The sequence below is a fragment of the Atheta coriaria genome, unplaced genomic scaffold, assembly GCF_025399875.1.
Source record: "Atheta coriaria isolate IRGN ID8LTWV9N9 unplaced genomic scaffold, Caltech_Dcor_3.1 hic_scaffold_4_pilon, whole genome shotgun sequence".
Taxonomy (NCBI): Eukaryota; Metazoa; Arthropoda; class Insecta; order Coleoptera; family Staphylinidae; genus Dalotia; species Dalotia coriaria.
The window spans coordinates 4,499,700-4,518,928 of NW_027045446.1; the positions used below are offsets into that span (position 1 = coordinate 4,499,700).

Genomic DNA, 19,229 nt, shown 5'->3' on the forward strand with positions numbered 1-19,229 from the left:
GTTATGGTAAGGGCCGCATATAATTTAATTTTGTTTGTGCGTTATATTCAACATAATATGCGTTTTAGATTAGTTTCATCCATCACCGCCAATCCGTCCGGGCTTCTTACGCACATAATTGACTAATGTAAGAAATAAGTTATACCTATATAACCTGAACACTACAGTATCACCCGCTAGAGGAAAATATTCGTCCGGCCATTTTGGGATCTATAAATAACATCTATGTCATCTATACATACACATTTAAATGTAAGTACAATATGGGTTGCGTACTATTTTTTTTTAAAGGGTGGTCCAATTTTATGCAAAGGACTAGACCGTTTGACATAAATAAGTAATAAACATTTATGCCGTATGTAACTGGCCCGTTTAATATACTCACGTTATTTTTTCTTGTAGATGGGAAAAGCAGTAAACAAACTAAGAAAACAAATGAATCAACTTGTTGCTTCAGTGGCGTTACTATCTACGTACTATATAGTTAGAACACGCATTGTGTTGGGCTCCCTAACAGCGAAATGCAAAGTAGGGGAACTCCTCAGAGCTATGTTTTTATTTGTGCATCCGAACCTACCAGATAGAAGGGTGGCGAATCGTTAAAGAAGCCTTGAGATATGAGCACATAAAGTAAAAAGTTTGCATACTTTATTCCTTTCCGTTCTGTTCAGGGCGTAATTTTCTCCAATGCTAATAAAATTGCTACGCCACTGTGTTGTTTGTAATACTTTAATCGTCAAACAATAGCACGTAAACAAATTATTTTTGGGAAATATAATTATTCTGTTAGTCGGGTTCCACCATTGTTCTATTCTAACATTGAGAAGCTATATAAATACTAGGAAACAAACGGTTTTATGTTTAGTATTACTTGGTATTACTACAATGTTCTTTCAATCATTTAATAACAAGTTTATCTTGTTGGATTTGGTATTACCCTTTATTGGGTTTACTTTAATTGCCTTGTTGATATTTCATCGCCATTGGTTTCAATCATGGAATTTGATCCACAAGTATCCAAAAAGCCGCCTTTTCATATATTTTCCACTAATTGGACATTTAGGGTTGTTGACATACATCCGCCCTTCAATGAAAAGTAAGTTCTAGCTATTTAAATTTTAATTGTAATAAATTAATGTGTCTTTATGTTTTTTTTAGATTTTATGAATCTATTTGCCATGTTCGGGAGTGAATCTGGAAAAATGATAAGGCTTCTCGGATTTCGGACCATCACAGTCTACAAAGTTGAACACTTAGATGTTGTGTTCACCCATCCACACACCCAAAAGAAACATTATAGTTACGATTTCTTCAAGGGATTTGTAGGGGACTCAATATTTCGAATTCATGGTGAACGATGGAAACGGAATCGAAAAGCAATGAGTCCCACAATGCATCCGGAAACAATTGCACCTTACACTGAAGACATGGCTAGAATAACTAGTATTTTAGTGGATAAGTTAAAATTGAAACAAAGGTGTACTTTTGATATTATGCCTGACGTTGCAAAATGTGTCATGGATGTTTTTGTTAGTAAGTGACCGGTTACAATCAGTAAGGGGAGCAGGTAAAATAATGTGTTTTCTTTAGATACTTCTTTTGGAGTTGACATGAAATTACAAAATGGCAACGCAAACAAATTCGATCATTACACCGATGCGTAAGAAATATTTATATAAATTATAATTAGTATAAACTATTATTTATCAGTTATATTTTTAGTTTCTTAGAATTAGCGATGTATCGAATGATGGCGTTACCACTACATCCGGATTTTATCTATAAGTGGACTAAGTCATATGAACTTCAGGAAGAAGCATTAAAATATGGAAAAATTGTCACTGATAAAGTAATAATATCTTTATACAATGCAAATCAACATAAAACACAATTTATTAATATGAATTTGTAGATTTTTATGGATAGAAAAGCCATTTATAACGAAGAATTAAAAACCCGCAATTTAGAAGTTAGTTTGGAAGAACAATATGGCCGCAAGCGAAAGTTCATTGATCATTTATTGGATTTAAGTCAAGATGCTTTAATTACCGAACAAGAAGTTCTAGATGAAGTTAATACATTCATGATAGCTGTATGTTGGTATATATTATATTATGAAGAACTCAATATATAGCTTTTTAGGGCTTTGACACTTGCACTTCGGGAGTATGTTTTACTCTATTAGCGCTAGGAATGTATCCAGATATGCAAGAAAAAGTTTATCAGGAACTTATGGATGTACTTGGTACTGAACGCGATATTCAATACAGCGACCTATCAAAATTTGTTTATCTGGAAAAGGTGATTAAAGAATCACTCAGAGTTTTTCCGCCAATTCCCGCTGTTATACGCGTGGCCGAAGAGGATTTTCTTTTGGACGGAAATACAGTACCAAAAGGCACTCAATTATTGTGCAATATCTTGAGTACTCATCGGTCGTCTTTATATTGGAAAGATCCGATGAAGTTTGATCCAGAGAGATTTACCTCAGAGCAAACGGTTAAACATGTCAAAAATAGCTTTGTTCCATTTTTGGCTGGGCCACGCACATGTTTCGGTAAGATTAACTTTTGTAGTATTCACGTTTAAAAATACAATGTTTTCATTATCCAGGGACAAGAGTGGCCTGGATGTCCCTGAAAACCATTGTTGCAACTTTAATTCGAAGATACAAAGTCTTTACACCTTACAAATCTCCAGACGATATAAAACTGGAAATAAAAATGACATTGAAGGCAGAAGAAGGTATATTGATTCGTCTGGAAGAACGTAAACAACTCTGACGTCTTTCTATGGGAAGTAAATTCATTGTTAAAATTAATTAGCGGAAGCTACTATTGCATTATATTACAAATGGGAATATTTGCGCATTCTCAGCGCATTATTAAGGAAGCAATTTGAATAAAAATAAAGATAAGATTAAATCCATGTCATAAATCATCTAATGAATAAAAACCGCAATTATTTAGAAACTATGTTAAATATACAACATACGACATAAATGCTATCTATCATTTACATTTTACAATATATGATATACAGACTCTGTAAAAAAATCAGTACATTACTTTGATTAGTCTAATATGGCATATTGCTGATAGAAACCATTAATAAATATTGTCATCCTCCTCGCAGATGTCCAGGTACTGATCAAATGCCTCCCTGTTACAATTGCCATCATTATTAAAAACATACTTATGAAACGTGCCATCGAGACAAATTGCAATAACCGAGTTATTCGGGCCAAATGCGCAAACACATGCACATTCCGGCGGCACTGTAAAATTCGCTAACGCCCATTGTGAATCACCGTAATTTCCCAGCAAACCAAAATTAGTGATTCTGAAATAAATAAATTTGTTAGTACAGAAGTGTGAAGAGTGCAGTTTTTAATACTTTGACAATACGTACGACATCTTCCTATTGAGATTCGTATTCTTGATCGCAAAGATGTGAACGGTGCCTTTATCGCTAGAGCAACAGAGGTAATCCGAGTCATTGCTAAAGTTTATGCTGAAATAAATTACAAAGAGTTAAATTCAACTTTCAAGTATTCCTGTAAATTATTATTACCATTGGACATTGGCTGGATCAGAACCACGCCGCAATTCAACTAATTTAGTCCTGGAAATCGAATCCCACACTCGAATCAATGTGCCTTGAATACTCGCCGTTGCAATGCGGGTGCCCTGCTGATTCAAGGCAATGCAAGCAAGTTCATTTTTATGTGCTGGTATCCAAATTGGCGCACTTGATACGCCATTTTCTGTGCTTGCCAGGTCTACAATTTGAACGCTGCCTAAATTGTGACCTGGGAAGACAACTATTTGTCTTTCAGCCGACACCAAAGGACTCATTTCGCATAATCCCTTCGGGTTTGTTCTCGTTTCGATTGAAAACAAACGTTGAGTTGGTGTTGGAAACGAAAACACATGGATTTGTGTTAGGAGAGCAACAACTAATCTGAAATTAAAAACAATTATGAACAGAATTATTTAATTCGGTTTGAGATGACAGTGATGCAATTATTCCCATAAAATTCACAAAATATAACTTACTTATCACGTTTTAATCGTACCGCACGAATGGACGAATTAAAAGTCAATTCCAGAACAAACTTTTTTGCACAATCATCATATAACAAAAGTGTGTTATCTGCAAATTTAGTTCTGGAGCCTCCAGAAACAATTGCAAGTATATTAGTCCGATATAGCATCTCACACTGTGCAACACTGCCCATCAATTCAACATCTAAAAAATATATTGATTTAAAGCAACAAATTTATAAATAAATTAACAAATTCACTTTACCATAATGTGCTTTCTCCACTAAAGGTTCTACATTGTAAATCCTCAAACCAGTTTCCATACATGATGCAAAACAACCTGAAAACCATTGGTTTGAACACTTTATGAACAAAGAAATTCTATAAATGTAATTTCATACCTTGGTCTTGATTGAAACGTATGTTGATAACGTCTTTTCGCGACATATCGGCGATTGCGGGCAACTTCATCGGTTAATCAATGCTTTATTACGAAAATTTGCAAACAAAACAGTCTAGTTTGTGGTGACGTATGCCTTGCTTCACAGGCGCAAAGCATTTTTAAAAACACTGCGTCGTAGTGAAACGAGGTGCAGTACACAAAGTGGAACAGCTGTTGTTTACTAAATATTCCTGGCTCGTGTCGAATGACCGTGACGGTATGACCATCACAAAACTTTAATATAGGCAACTTCATCTACATAAATTGCTGCAGAAATTTAAAAATCTTCAATACCTAAGCGCCCTCTAGTAGTAAGTTTTCCAACAACATAAACAGCAGTCTGTTTAAATTTGAATGTGCTACCCGTTGTAGGCTAACATTTTTTCTTACTATTTTGCTTTATAGCTCGTCTTACAGATGGCAAGCAAGTCCCAAAATTTAAAATAAATATAAGAAATTGTCCAAAACTTTAAAAACAAAATAAGTACACTGAATATCTGTATCTAATATATTAGATTGTTGTTTATAAGATAAAAGTTACTGTTAAACATGCTTTCATACAAATTCGACATCTAGCATCACCGTTATGATAACACAAAATTGTTATCACCATTTCGTTGAGCGCATCGTCGTTCCTGTGACAATTTTGTCAGTCTTGCGGGTTGTTTGTCGCATGTGTAATACAATAATAGCCAGGCGCTAGTGGCACCTTAAGGGGTAGTTGACATTGAGGGCGGCTATAATATCCGGTCAATATCACGCCCCACATCGTTTGGCGTCTTATCGTCAAAACTGCCGGAATGATATCACATTGCTGTTTAGTTTATGCCGTGGTAGCACACGAAGCGAAACCCTAGACGCCTGGAACCCTCGCTTAACGACCCCCTTGCAAACAACACCCAGCGTTCAATCTACCCTTGCACAAAACAATAAAACTAAAGTCCAATAAAAAAACTACGGAATTAGCGATTGCTTTAAAACGTCACAGTGCATAGTAAAAACTAATCTAATCACCTAATGAGAATATTAAAATTTATTAATGAAAGGCTCGTTTTGTGGCGCTGCTATTTCTATCGTTATCAATGCTTTCACGAAGGTTTTACTAATGCAACACATGCACATGTGGCATGACTTGCTTCCAAAGGGAGGTGAATTCGTCTCGTTGCGGTTTGGGTCGGTGTTCAGCTTTGCGATCATGATAATTTCGAAATTTTCGCGAGCTGAATCTGACGAAAACCACCACCAGACGCGATGAGTACGAGCTGCGTTACGTGTCGGAAGTCGGTACGAACGTATTCCGGCGAAAGGGGTTGCAAACCGATGCGAACTTTTGCTTGGAAGTTTGTTAAAACATCGTTTCACAACAGTTGTTGCGCGCACGGCCGAATGCGCCCTCAGTATCGGTATCGCTTCGGCATTGCCTCAATTTGAATAATGGCACGGAAATTTGGGCAATAAGGAAGCGTTCTTCGCATTGATAATGGCATCACGACCTCTCGCTCGTCCTCGCGCACACATTTTACTCGCGGTGCGCCGGCGAAAATTCGTGTTTTTCTTCCTGCGTCGATGATTATGTGAATTTGGCTCGGGCTTGTTGCACGATCATTACACACAGCCTCGTTCCAGATTTCGCTCCGATCTGCATCATGCATGATGCGCAATGCACGCGAAATTGAAGCTGCGGAATCGAATGTGATGAGCGATGACCTCCGATACAATGCACAATGATATTGTGTGTGCGGAGAGCAAATGCGCGCCGTGTTTTCGCTTTAGCTTTACGCGTTCGCTTTAATATTTGACCTCTTGGCATCACTGGGTACCGCCAGTGTCAGTTTACGGTTATAACGAGATTGCAGCAAACGTGCAAACGCCAAGAACCACAAAAACGAAGACAATGTCTGCGTAGACGCGTAGCGATGCACCCAGTCGGACTTCTTTTGCAGCTTAAATTAATTTACGAGCGTGTACCAGGGGCCAGACAGGCGACGAGAGTGCACAGCACGTACGGTGTCCAATTTCCGAATTTTATAAATCAGTTCGGTAATGGTCAGCGATGCACGACCCACCGCACTAAACCGCATCGCACACGAGTGACGCTCGGAGGGTGAAATCGTCGAAATTATCGGCGTCGCGCTGTGGGGATCGCGCTCGCAGACGCAGATACAGATACAAAAAAGCAGGGGACAATTTCGTCAAATTACCCCCGGGGCTTTCATTGAGTTAATTCGTTGGTGCTGGTGCTACTATGACCAGTGCAGTATAAAAGCACGACGTAGTGAAAAATCAGCGAAATGTCTCCGGAATAGTCCGAACGATCCGGAAGTAAATTTTGCTGCAATTCGGATTAATTTAACCTCTTTTAGACGACATCATCGTACGCATCGAGAGACGTGCACGTGAAATGACAGACAATTTGAGTTTGGTCGTAAAATTCTCGCAAGGTGATAGCTACGAGTGGTAACACATGTTCGTTATTTTATTCAGAATCTATATACTTAGACACTCGGATAAGAACACCGTAATTTCTAAAAATGTTGAAATTTGCATAGCCACCACGCCCAAACTGAGAATATGTGTACATTATGTTCCGGTTTTATTTGAGAGCGCGCGTCGCCGTCGACAAATTAGTTTCAGCCAGTTCTAGCTTGATGCATTCCTTCGCCTCTGCTCAAATTCACCCTCATCCCACATATCATCCCCGGCCACATTTCACTCCCCTCCTTTGGGAGTCACATACAAGCAGCGTCCTTTAAATCATTGATAAATTAACTCAATTTTCTTTATTATTTTCAATCAGTGTAAGCACTGCCATGCAGACGAACGAAAATAAAAACTGAAAACTTTCCGACAGATATGCGGTTATTCCTGTCGCGCATACATACATTGTGCACGCTTGCGTTTGCAATTGCGGAATTGTCAACGGGGCAAAAAAGGAGGAAACTCGAATAAGTAGAAAAAGTTTGTCTCTTTTTGCGCTTAAAGTTCAATTTAGGTAAAAAGGTAGTTGCAATAGTCGACGGCGAGGCGCGTCTAGAGAGATGGCAAGAGAGAATAACTTTTGTGCATTAAAGTTGCAATCTCGCGCTGATAAAAAAAGAAGCCGGCAACTTTCTAATTGAATCTAATATGATGGTTCGGGCGGGATTAAAGTGCATTCCGGAATTTTTACAATACTCAACATCGAACGCGAGCGGAGTCCCAAGCGTAATGTAATTTCTAATAATAAAGCCATTTCCACAATATATTTTTCGTCGATTCGTGTACATAATTAATACGGACGTTAAAAATGCTTCCATCACGTCATTTCGTGGAAATCTTTCATCTATAAAATCTTGTAAGTATTACAATTAGTGGCAGTGTTATACTGGCGACAAGGAAAATAATTTTGTTACAAAAGCATTTACTTAATGCACAAATACCTAATTGTAAGTTATTTGTTTGAACATCCAGTAGTATTTTTTGTCATTCCTCGTTCTGGTATCCCGATCGTGTTGCTACCGATTCATGACACATAAAAGAACAAACAAGGCATAGTGGCAGAGCATGTTTGCCCTATGTGTAGTTAAAACACGGACAAACTAGTTAATTACTTCATTAAATATGTTTCGTGTGTAAATATAATGTCATTCCATTCTTTATTAACATCATCACACAAATATACCTATATTTCAGAAGAAAAAATATTTATTTTTGAAATATTGCCAAAAATAATGCGAAAATTGATGTGTCACGCTGATTTAACATCATCTATAAGTTTATCTCAGTCGAGACCTGCGGCAACTCAATTTTAAAAAGTTAGCAGCCTGAAAAAAAATGTAATACACTCAAATAATCCGCTTTGATTTCGTGCATAAAGTGTTCACACTGTTCATAATGCACACCGCAATCTCTCAGGCGACGCACGCCGCCTCCACAACAAATCTTGTTAGCGGCACGAGCGTGCCACCCTTCACCGAAAACTGCAAAGCGTTCCAACCGGCGCAAAAACAAAACGAGCCATGCGAAAGCCGCGAATAATCGAAAATGTTATCAAGTTATTCGAGATTATCAAAAAAGATAGACTCGATTTGAATAAATCCATATATTTGTCTTGGGGTTGCACAATGCATCGATTCGATTGTATAATACAAGGGTTGTGCACATACAACTTCCTCGTTTCCGCACGCCCCCATGCGACTAAACTCGCCCTCCGCTTTAAACTAAAGCCGCAATAAAAGCGAGCGGACAGGCAATCAATCAATTATGTTAAACAAGTGCAATTTATATGAAAACATTTTTTCAAGGCAATGTGCATTAAGCGCAGACAAACAAACAACGAGGCGGTCGAAATCGGCATAAATAGAAATGCTGATTATAAAATTCGATTATTGTATTCTTGTGTCTTCTTCCACTGAATCCATTTGTAAATTAATTTATATCTTTGGAGTTTCTATATTTACAAAAGCTTTCAACCCTTGTTCTGACTTGTTTTAACTCAAAGAATTTGTGAGAAATTTGTGAGATGATCACGACTCGTGCAAATTATAATTTCTTTTGTTGTTGAAATTACGCAATTGGTCCGGAGACGGGCAATCCGTGCGGTTTTGCAACTTAGTTTTGTCCGCGTTTCTTTTTTATCTTTTGAAATGCGCAAACGTGCGCGGTGACTTTAAATATTTTACGCGAAATCGAAATTTACGAGTGCTGCACGACATAAATTACTTGCTTCTAAGTACTCCGAATGCACACACTGTACGTTGGTCGATGTTCCGCCAAAGAGGCAGTATAACAACCATTTAATCCACTTTATTCGATTAGGACGTAATCCATCTTCATGAAAAGCGTACATTTTTTGAATGGCGATTTCTCTGAAGATCATTTACGATTTTGTGAAATTTACTTTTACTACTTTTACTTCATTTTGAGGCTTTTACTGATGAAGCGAATTTATCAAGTAACACTCTCAATTTCGTGCATCAAAGACTCTTCTAATCCTGATGTTTCGCCACGTTGGTCATAGAGAGGGTGCGAGTTTAAACAGCGTTCAGCATTAATAATGCATAAGATGAGTGTCCATAGGACGCGCTTTAAAAAACTAGTAAAACGCAAACGCGTCGAAATTCCAGTAATCCATTCGCAGCCGTTTTTTCTACAATGCTAATGTGACATCTAACATTGATGGATCAGCACAGGGTGCTTATTACGAGGGTAGGCGATTAGCGATAACATCGGTTGGTTTGGATTAAAACTGAACACGAAGTAGTATCAAAAATGCATCGCACAACAAACACTCCCTCTTTTTATTGAAACGTTAATTTTTTTTTGTGTAAAAAAATGTTTATTTTGCGCTGAGGGTTGTTTTAATTTATTCCCATTTTTTCATTTTGTTTTTTTGGAGGAAAAAAGTATGCAAATCATGTCGTGGCCCGCAGGACGATCGGCAAATAGAATTTTGCAACAAATCACTTAAAACCTACAAATCTGTCAGACGTTTCCAATTATTAGCGATGAGACGATGGCAACGAGGGCGCGCACATCTCCGATGGCTGAAAGACGCCGAAATTAAAAACATGAATTATTGGCATTTCGTTCCTCCCATCGGGCGCAGGCGAAGCGTGTGCAGAGTGCAGACACAACCGACATTAGTATCCGCCATCGGTGTAAGAACTAAGAACATAGGACAAGATGTTCGCCTGCGGGCGCTTTCAAAAGGCGCGCATAACCACATGTTTGTGTCAAAGACTAATCTAAATATAGTTTGCATTTCAAAAAAAAAAGAAAAAAAATCATAATTTTGATGAACAGGTGAACAAAATTTTCTAATCAAACAATTTAACTGTCATAAAACTGTAACACACTAAATAGTCATAATAATAGAAACCGACTAAAGTAAAACGTGCGATATGCGGTGTGTGCGTGTGGTTTTTACCTGCATTTCGATTTCCGTGCGTGCTGCGTTGCACAATACACAGTATCATATGCCACCCCTACAATGTCAAAGACGTCCGACCGTCATGCGCGTAACAAGGAAACCAGCGCAACGTTTCGCAATTCACTGCGTTTCGGAACCACCTGCCCCAAATATTGACTGTATCGACTATTAATTTTCATTGAATGCTATTCATGAATGCCGTAAAACGCAACATGCCACACCGAACAAAATAGACAGATACCAGTATGTCGTTCGGTCATTCAGCAGCGGTTTCCAAATGCGTTTTGTGCATTTGTTCGTTTATAAAACGGTAGATCACACACGTTTCTAAATATTTATCCTCTTTTACCTCGAGGATGTATGTCTTACCTTTTAGGTCTTTGATTGTTTGTCGTTCTTTTTTCTCTGTTTTGTGTGCGTGTGTGTGTCGTGTGGTAGGCAATTGTGAATATTGCCAGAGAATCAGCGGGAACATAGCAACAAGGATTAATTTGCACGTGCCATGTCTCTTTTTTCATCTCGTCGAGCAGCGAACGCCTCGGCATCGGGTTTTGAAATCCGCGTGATGTATTGAATAATATATTTTATGCCTCGTCGTACTCGGGCACACCGCGAGCGGGTAAAAAACCACTTGTCAAGTTAACATTCCGGAGGTTGATTGGCCTTCGCGAAGGGCATCGGCAATGAAGGAGAGGTTAACTAACGAGTGGATCCCCCGGAGTCTTTCCGAGCGCCGGTCAGATCGTCAGCGAGCGGACCGGCTAAGCGAACGAGGCGCATTTTTTACGCCCGCTTGTCGATGGCATCGCATCGGCGCGCATTTCGGAAATTTTACGTTTCCACGTTCAACGTGTAACTTTCGCAACGCGCGCGCGAGCGAACAAACACTCGGCCGGCATGGCGTTGTTTGTTGGTTTTCCGTTTTCAGCCTGGAGTCATTCGCGAACGTGGTAGGTACTAAATGTATCGGTAAAGTACGCCGTGGGAGTTGAAAGACTGGTGGTGTTGTGGCAAGCGCCGAAAACACGCTATGGATGAAATCGGTTGCATATTCTATTTTGGCAGTGAGCAAAAATTGGTTTCCTGTTTTGTGGCAAAGCTCATATGTGTGACTGTTACCTTTTCCGCGCCTTTTGGCTTTTTATTCACGCAATTTCATTATGGCAGGCTAAGCGCCTCGTTATTCCAGGACTCGGGCGTCGCACGCAAAATGATGAATTGCTTTCTCGTTCTCGCTGGGATTGTTTTGCATTTTTTTCTTCGACTCGACGTACGGGCATAATTGTGAATTGCGGTAAATGCGAGCTCGTCGATTCATTATTTACGTTGTTGTCCCATTCCGACTTGTTGACTTTTTTTCCACGACGCCACACTGCACAATTGCAACCGCACGCTTTCACCCGCCAAAATTACACAACAGAACACCCATGGCACAAGCAATGGTTGAGAACCAACCGATATTTCAAAATTTACAACGTCCGAGCGCGGTTGTCACAAGTCACAACACAACAACAAAGCTTTTCGAACGTTTCTTCATCCTCCACAGACAATAGCATTAGGTGAAAATCGCATCGGTAAACGGCCCACCGTGTCTTCGCAGTTATACCTTAGCGCAATATCGATAACAAAACGATTCATCAACAAACCACCCCAGAATCGACGACCCTAGACGTTCCGACTGCGAAGAAGACCCCACAAAGAGCCGATCACATTGTCCACGCACTAAAATCCGCTGTTTTGGGGTCTTTACCCACAATAAAAATGGCGGACAATGCGGTGTAAATCCCAAATACCCGTTTTGTTGCGGTCGACCACTTAAAGTTGATATTACACAATGAATTAAGAAAACGATGCCCCAAGAAGATGCAAGCACGCAGGCATCAATTGGTGGTTCACGTCAGATGGGCGCATATTTACTGCATGCACAAAAGTGCCATTTTTCACGAAAGTATGTTAAAACATGTGCACGGCGAGCAAAAATTGTTGCGCCAGCGGTAACGAGCGCTGCGCAAACTTTTGCTCAGTCGGGAGACGAAATTACGTTCATTAACTGCTCGCGTCCCGAGGACGACGGACGACGCCATGCGCTAAGTGTATTGCACACTTAAGATCATAATTTCGGTAATTTTCGTACAAATTATTGACATCAACAAAATGTCTAAGTGAATATTCATGCTAAACCAACCTGTATCAAGTTCTAAGATATTTATTTTGATCACCGAAACGTTTGTATGTTTAATAAGCAAAAAATTAACATTTTAAAAGGGGAAAATTGTAAAAAGATTTATATTTGCTTTTGGTTCATCCTCTATTGTGTTGTGTTCAATACAAATTCAAATATTTGTCGCTAATATCCCGCAAATATTCCAGAATATGCGGTTTCGTTGTTCCCCATTTAAATTCCCGGTTATGTATGCCATAAAGGAAACGGGAACGAAACATTTCTATGATAATTCGTGGCGCATTTTCGTCTCGCGTCTAGACGATCTTCCAGACAACTATCGCTGAAAACTGTTGGAAACCCAGATCACATATTCATATTGTAAGCTTTTTTATTTTTAACTTTCATATTGTGTACAACACAATATAAAAACAAAAACATTCTGATATTAAAAATGTTTAATTCTTTTACGTAAGTACTTGTACAGTCATAGATTTGGTTGTCGGTATTGTTGGGCAAAAGCAACGAAACTTCGTCGAGACACAAAAGAGGCGGGTGCGGATGATTTCGTAAAAAGAAACCTCATTTAACAAGGCGATGAGTTATGGCCCGCCATTTACATGTTTGCCTCGGATATCGATACCGCTAAACGCTATGATTATTATTAAAAAGCTCGAAAGTTGTTATTAGTCGATTGAATTGACGTGCCGGGCATTGTGTGTACTCATCCTCGAGCAGACGATGTTGATTCCGAGTGGGTAAGCACAAGGGGCGAGCCACTTTAGTCAAGACAATGAAAGTTGATGAAAGGGAAAAATTTTAATTTAATCTTGTTCCTTGCTAGCAACAAGCGACAGCCAAAACAAGCAAGAAAATACAACTTTTATAATTACTCCGTTATTTCCGTTAATTGTTTCCACAATTTTCATTTTCAACAAAAATATTTTTCATGCGTTACTGGTGTAATTAACCTTAAAGAGGTTTTTGGTATGAAGTGGTACACTAACCGGGTGCAAACAACTGCATTTTGAAGCATTTTGGCCCTTTTTCGCTTCATTATTTCGCCATATGTTAGTTGCACCTTTCGGTAGCAGCGCGATAACAAGATTTTCACACATCATTGGCCACGCGTTTATTACCCAACATATGGTCCGCTCAACCGTCCACTAACGAAATCCCCCAAAACCCTCAAATTTCACATTTAATTACTCAACGTAACCAGCTGAGGATTAATACCAAAGCCAAATATACATGGATGCATATTTTCACCGCAATTTTCGCAATCGTGCCGAGGTGTAACATGCAGCAAAAATGCAACGAAAGCAGAAAGCTCGCGGTTGTTTGCTCGAGCCGGGCGGCGAGCGGCACGTAGTGATTTACTTCAGTTGGGTGGTCCGTGTAATTGAATGTTTGGTCTCCGCGGCGCACACACGCTCCGCGGCCCGGAGACCGACAATGCGTGTGAGTTCCCGGCGTCCAACTTCGAGCAGCATTAAACCCGATAATTACAGGTCCTTTGCTCGCCATCCTCTCGCGGGAGAGTCGCCGTGGTCATACCTGCGTCTTGTTTATATATTATAACAGACGTGCTCACTACCACACACGTGCTAATACAACATATCCGTTAGCCAGGAGAGGAGATTATATGTGTGCAACACTAGGTAAGTAGAAGATGACCCAAGGTAATTGAGGTCTCAAATTATCACCTAGTTATGGTTTATATTTAAGACAACATTTCTGATTGAGAGATCCAAATCCAAAATTAAATTTTTTATTTAAAATTAAATTATTATCACTTTTTGAGCTTCTGAAAGCCTAGGTATTTTTCTAAATCAGTTTTATACAAGTTTCTCCATGTCTATAATATTTTTTGGATAAATTTCGGTCAGTTCTTCACAGTTGTAATTACGTACCATCAGGTTTTCTTTTGAAACACACAGCCGGGGGCAAAAATCAAGTCGATAGTTATGTAACTTTAAATACCCACAAATGCTGGTATTATCAACCACTATCCACCATTTTTAACAGTTATTACCAATATGTGGCTTGCATAACAAATAAATTATCCTCTGACGTTCAATCAGATACCCAAAGCGATTTTTCCATATTGCATTTTTTGCATCTCCTCGAAGAAAGACGAATTGCAAATCAGCGGGTAGGCAATATGTCTTTACATTGTGTGCTGCAGCTTCCAGGCGCTCATTATAATAACATAACGAGATGTAGTCGCATATGTCACGCAGATTTCCATTGTCGCGCAATAAAATGATTTCTCTCGCACTGCAAAACACGTCTACAATGTCCCGCACAAGAAATCAAGGCGCAGATGAGAATAAATACGAACGGCATTGACTTTTTTTTTACAATTTTGTTACCCACTTCGCTTGTAAATCATACAGCAACAAATTTATTTATACTTTAATGTCGGCGCAGGGTCGCCATTTTGCAGTTTGTGACATGCACACCTACTTAGTGCAGGGAGCATCGGTCCGTATTTACCGGAGCGCGTAATAAAATTTTTAATATACGATTATTGCGATAACGGTGCGCATCTTGAAAAAAATATAGTTTCTACTACAATGTGTTTTAAATAACTTTTTAATCTGGAACATTTTAAATGTAAAACTGCAAAAAGTTTCGTTATTTTGTTTTTGATTCTTTTTTTTCTTTTTTGTGATTTTTTTTTTGGCATGTATTGCAAACGCAGAAAAGGCAAGCATGTTAATTTTCATATTTTTATTAATGCGGAGGCAGATTGCATTTACAACCGGTAGTGAAATAGAATTTTTTTACGACCGCGAAATAAATTCTGTTTCGGATGATTTCAGTTCGAGACCCGCAAAATATTAAACAACTTCAACGCGCTCTCTATACCCAACAACAACAACAGGTTTACTCTTTCGATCACACGCTTTTCCCGGTCGCAGTTTTATTTTATTTATATTTTTCAGTGCGGTTTGGCTTTGCATACATGTAAAATGTAAACACAAAAATAAATGTGAAAGTCCAGAACGAATAAATCATGTTGCAAAATGACGTCTCCAGCGGATGAATCTTATCTTCACGCAAACATTGTGGAAGACTCGCGGGTTTGCGCAAAGTAAAACAAAGCGTTTTCGTTTTAGACTTTTCAGCGTTAGCATTCAACGCCCGCCGTCTTCGCACAGGTACGAAATCCAGTCCCGCGAGCATGCGAAAAACAAATCTAATTAAATCCTCCAGCCGAGAGATGCACGAATTGAAAGATCGAAACACAATGCCGACGATAAATCCACTTAGGCACAAATAATGTGCTTATTTGCGAGGAACGGCGCAGATACTTGAGGCGATAGACTGGAAAGCGAGCGCGCCGCGACCGGTCGCTTATTGTTTGTTTTATTTGAGTTGTTTAAAGGAATTATGGATTAATCATACGCTAAACGTCTTGGGTTATCAATTTTGTGCCTTGGTGAAGAGGAGAGCAGCGGGCAATCTAGCCTGCCTTCATTTTTCATACGATAAACGCTTGGATAAATGCTTTGCGGTCGCCAATTTTAATTATACCTTCGTCCTCTAATTGCCGGTTATTATATTCGAAGATTGAGAGAATACTAGGTATCGCATTGCCAAGTCAAACATTTTTTGTGCATAATTTTTTGTTTGAGTTGTGGGTTTCACTTTCAATGAAAACACGATACCTGCTCAACGGAAGGATGACGTGGCCATCAACTCTGTCATTTTCAAGAGCTAATTTATTAACTTCGCCAGACTTATAATTAATGTCCATCTTTAACATGTTTCAATGATATATGCTCGTGAAAGACGCCTGATTGAATTTTGTATACATTTTTTTTTCTTGTGTTTGTGTGTGGAAAAAATCGTTGAAAAGGCATTTTGTGATGATAAAGTGTGCCGTAACAGATGCTCGATAAGGGCGTATAATTATCAAATGCAACGCCTTTCCGTGAGCTTTCTGACGAGCGCGTGTTTGCAGACAGCCGATTAAGTTTGGCCCGCACCCCAATGTTGGTTTTTCTTATAATTAATTCGGCTAATATTTGTTTTCCAAATGGATGGTGCATCTGTTGAATGCACAAACATTCCATCTACGCACGCACCACTCGTGGATTCTATTTTCTGAAAAATTTCTCATTTCCGACGAGGTCTATTTCAACCAACTCGACGAAAGCCTTCTGCCACGCGCTTCATGATTATATCAAACCGGCAGCACAAGAGCACAAAACGCCACCCAGAGAATTATTCTTCCGCGCGTTTTTCGGTTTGCCGTTTCCGTAAGTGAACCCCGAACGGCCGTGTTTTGTCTACACTTTTATTTTTATATTTGTTGCGCTGAAGCGTCGCGGAATAACCGCAGAGCATTAAATAAATTGGATGATTAGATAGATATGAAAGCGGGCGCGTTCGGTTGGTAATTTTCGGCGCACAAAAGAACCAAAGTGCTCATCTTGTGAAGTTTTCTTCGTGCTTTTTTTCAGGTCGGAAAAAATGTCAAAAAGTAGATCGGCGAGTGGTGAAAGAGGCGCGATAAGTGCAAACTTTGCATATAAATATTTAAGAGGTTTTCCTACCGAGATAATGTACCATTTGCATGGTTTTATTGTACTTAGATTTTCACACATAAATAAAATAATATTACAAAAAATTCAAGAAATAAACTTAAACCAATTTAAACCGGTTTAGAATTATAATAAGATTTCGAGGTTTCCTGCCAACATTCTGATGTTAATTCCAAGTCCAAGTCCAACACTGATGAAGTAAGTAAACGTATGTTCGCAACCCAGCTCCCGAAGTAAACTCCAGCGTCGTGGTGAAACAGTCCCCGAAGCGAATAAACGCAGCGCGCAAAAGTTTAAAATTTAATCAGCACGCTTGGAGCCCGACGTGCTTCCACATTTCGACCAAGAGGGTTGTTCCTCCTTGGAATCCGCCCTCGCGCTGCATGTGTGTCTAATGGAAGCGTAAGGTCAAGTATTCCATCTTCGGACCGGTCGTTGTGGATTTCTCAGGAGACGAATTCCTCGGGCCCTCGGACGGTTTTTGGGGCATGATGTGTGTTGTGTACAAAGTCCAGCCGGGCAGGATGGATGGCAGGCGCTTTCCGGGTTCATTTGCAACCGTTACACATGCGAGCCGAACGTAAGTAGTACGTAAAAGTCGGTTTTATGCCTGTGCAAAACTTGAAGTGGAGCTTCGATCGCGTGGGTGTAACCTGTGTAGTGTGCATAGTTTGCGCAAGGGTGGTCGGCGCCCTCCTGCTGGGTGACTTCATTGACCGGAGCTGCATGCGCCAGGAAGATGTATGAACATCGCTTAGCCATTCACCTATATCGCTAGTTCCGCGTACGTGTTCCACCTTAGTAATACTTTGAATCTTTCCGCTTTTCCGGGTTTGCGGCCGACGTGACCAGGTTGGCTTGAATTTTACAGTTTATTGTTGCGACACAAGGATGAATGACCGAACGGGCTGTGGACACGCAAAGCCCGATAGATCTTCGTCGTCGCCGTCGTTGCTTATTGATAAGAGGATATCAACAAGTTGTAAAATAGGAATGAGTTTTTTTGAAAAATGCCCTCGCAGGATATATCACCCGCATAAACCAGTCTACCTAGAGTCCTAGTGTAGACATTTGGGGTGCTTCTCGTGCCTGTCGTCGGATGCAAATTTCATGCGACAAGAAACCCGCTAAAACTTCCTCCTGTCGGCGCGTTTTCGCGCTCGAGTGCCGCTACCGTCGTCCGGACTGTTTGTTTATGACAGTCATAAGACTAGTTGTAAAAAATGTTTACGCGCGCAACCGAAAACAATCAAACTGAAATGTGTGAGTGTATGCGTCCTACCCGCACTGAAAAAGACAATGAAACACTCATACACTTACAACACACAACTTGAGATCTTTTTTTATGCATACGCTATCAATTATAAAATCGTCTAGCAACAGTCCAAACAGTCGTACATCAAATCGTCTTACACCGAACGAAAAATTGTAGTGCAACATTTAGCTCGGTGTCAATTATTAAATAGAATGATGTGAATGCACTCTCTGCACGTTTCGACGTCGCAAAAAACGACCGGACTGTTACCACGTTGTACACATGTGCGGGTGCACATCATGCGAGGAGATAAAAGTTTCCCCCAAAAGTTAAAAAGTACCAAGAGCCATTACGCCCGGACACTCATGGCTGCTATTTTTTTACTCACCCCTGAAAGACAAATGCTCCAAGTATCTTCACTCAGATAATACAAAAATATTGCTAGAAGAAACAAGAAACAGATTAATATGTGCATCACATATCTGAACACCCCTTATGCAGTAAATTTTTGTTTTGCTATGTTTGATTCTACTTTTATCACATATCACCCTTGGTGGGTTATAAATCATTATTTTATTTATTTACATCTAATGTCCCTGAATTAACTTTAACATACTTTATTAATAAGCCTAAGGATTCCTGCTGGAAAGCTTTTATTTTGTTGGGGTGTGCACCCTCATCCCTCTTTAACGAAATCAACATTTATTGCGGTTTTCCTAAAAGCCCGTGTAACTGGATATTATATTAGGTAGCAATTTTCCAAGGGTGCCAAAACGTTTTCTAACTCCTGGTTTCTAATGGAGAATGAGATTTTTTTGAATTACAATTCGAAAAATAGAAGAAAAAAATGAACGACTC

General features: G+C 39.5%; 2 protein-coding genes across 3 annotated transcripts; one reads left to right on the plus strand and one right to left on the minus strand.

Moving 5' to 3' along the window:
- The first annotated feature begins 878 nt into the window (after nucleotides 1–878).
- On the plus strand, nucleotides 879–2,924 carry LOC135790780 (cytochrome P450 4C1-like). Its single transcript, XM_065301053.1, has 7 exons — nucleotides 879–1,096; nucleotides 1,159–1,533; nucleotides 1,591–1,660; nucleotides 1,723–1,849; nucleotides 1,913–2,092; nucleotides 2,143–2,557; nucleotides 2,614–2,924. The coding sequence occupies exons 1-7, from the start codon at nucleotides 886–888 to the stop codon at nucleotides 2,781–2,783; spliced, it is 1,548 nt and encodes a 515-aa protein (XP_065157125.1). The 5' UTR covers nucleotides 879–885; the 3' UTR covers nucleotides 2,784–2,924.
- LOC135790781 (WD repeat domain phosphoinositide-interacting protein 4-like) lies at nucleotides 2,925–4,710 on the minus strand. Of its 2 annotated transcripts, none has more exons than XM_065301054.1 (6): nucleotides 4,448–4,710; nucleotides 4,312–4,386; nucleotides 4,059–4,251; nucleotides 3,574–3,963; nucleotides 3,397–3,513; nucleotides 2,925–3,342 (listed from the first exon to the last, which is right to left on the minus strand). In XM_065301054.1, the coding sequence occupies exons 1-6, from the start codon at nucleotides 4,515–4,517 to the stop codon at nucleotides 3,108–3,110; spliced, it is 1,080 nt and encodes a 359-aa protein (XP_065157126.1). In that variant the 5' UTR covers nucleotides 4,518–4,710; the 3' UTR covers nucleotides 2,925–3,107. The 2 variants fall into 2 exon arrangements, with proteins under 2 accessions (XP_065157126.1, XP_065157127.1); XM_065301055.1 differs by having other exon boundaries at nucleotides 3,412–3,513; nucleotides 4,448–4,708.
- Nucleotides 4,711–19,229: the final 14,519 nt, after the last annotated feature.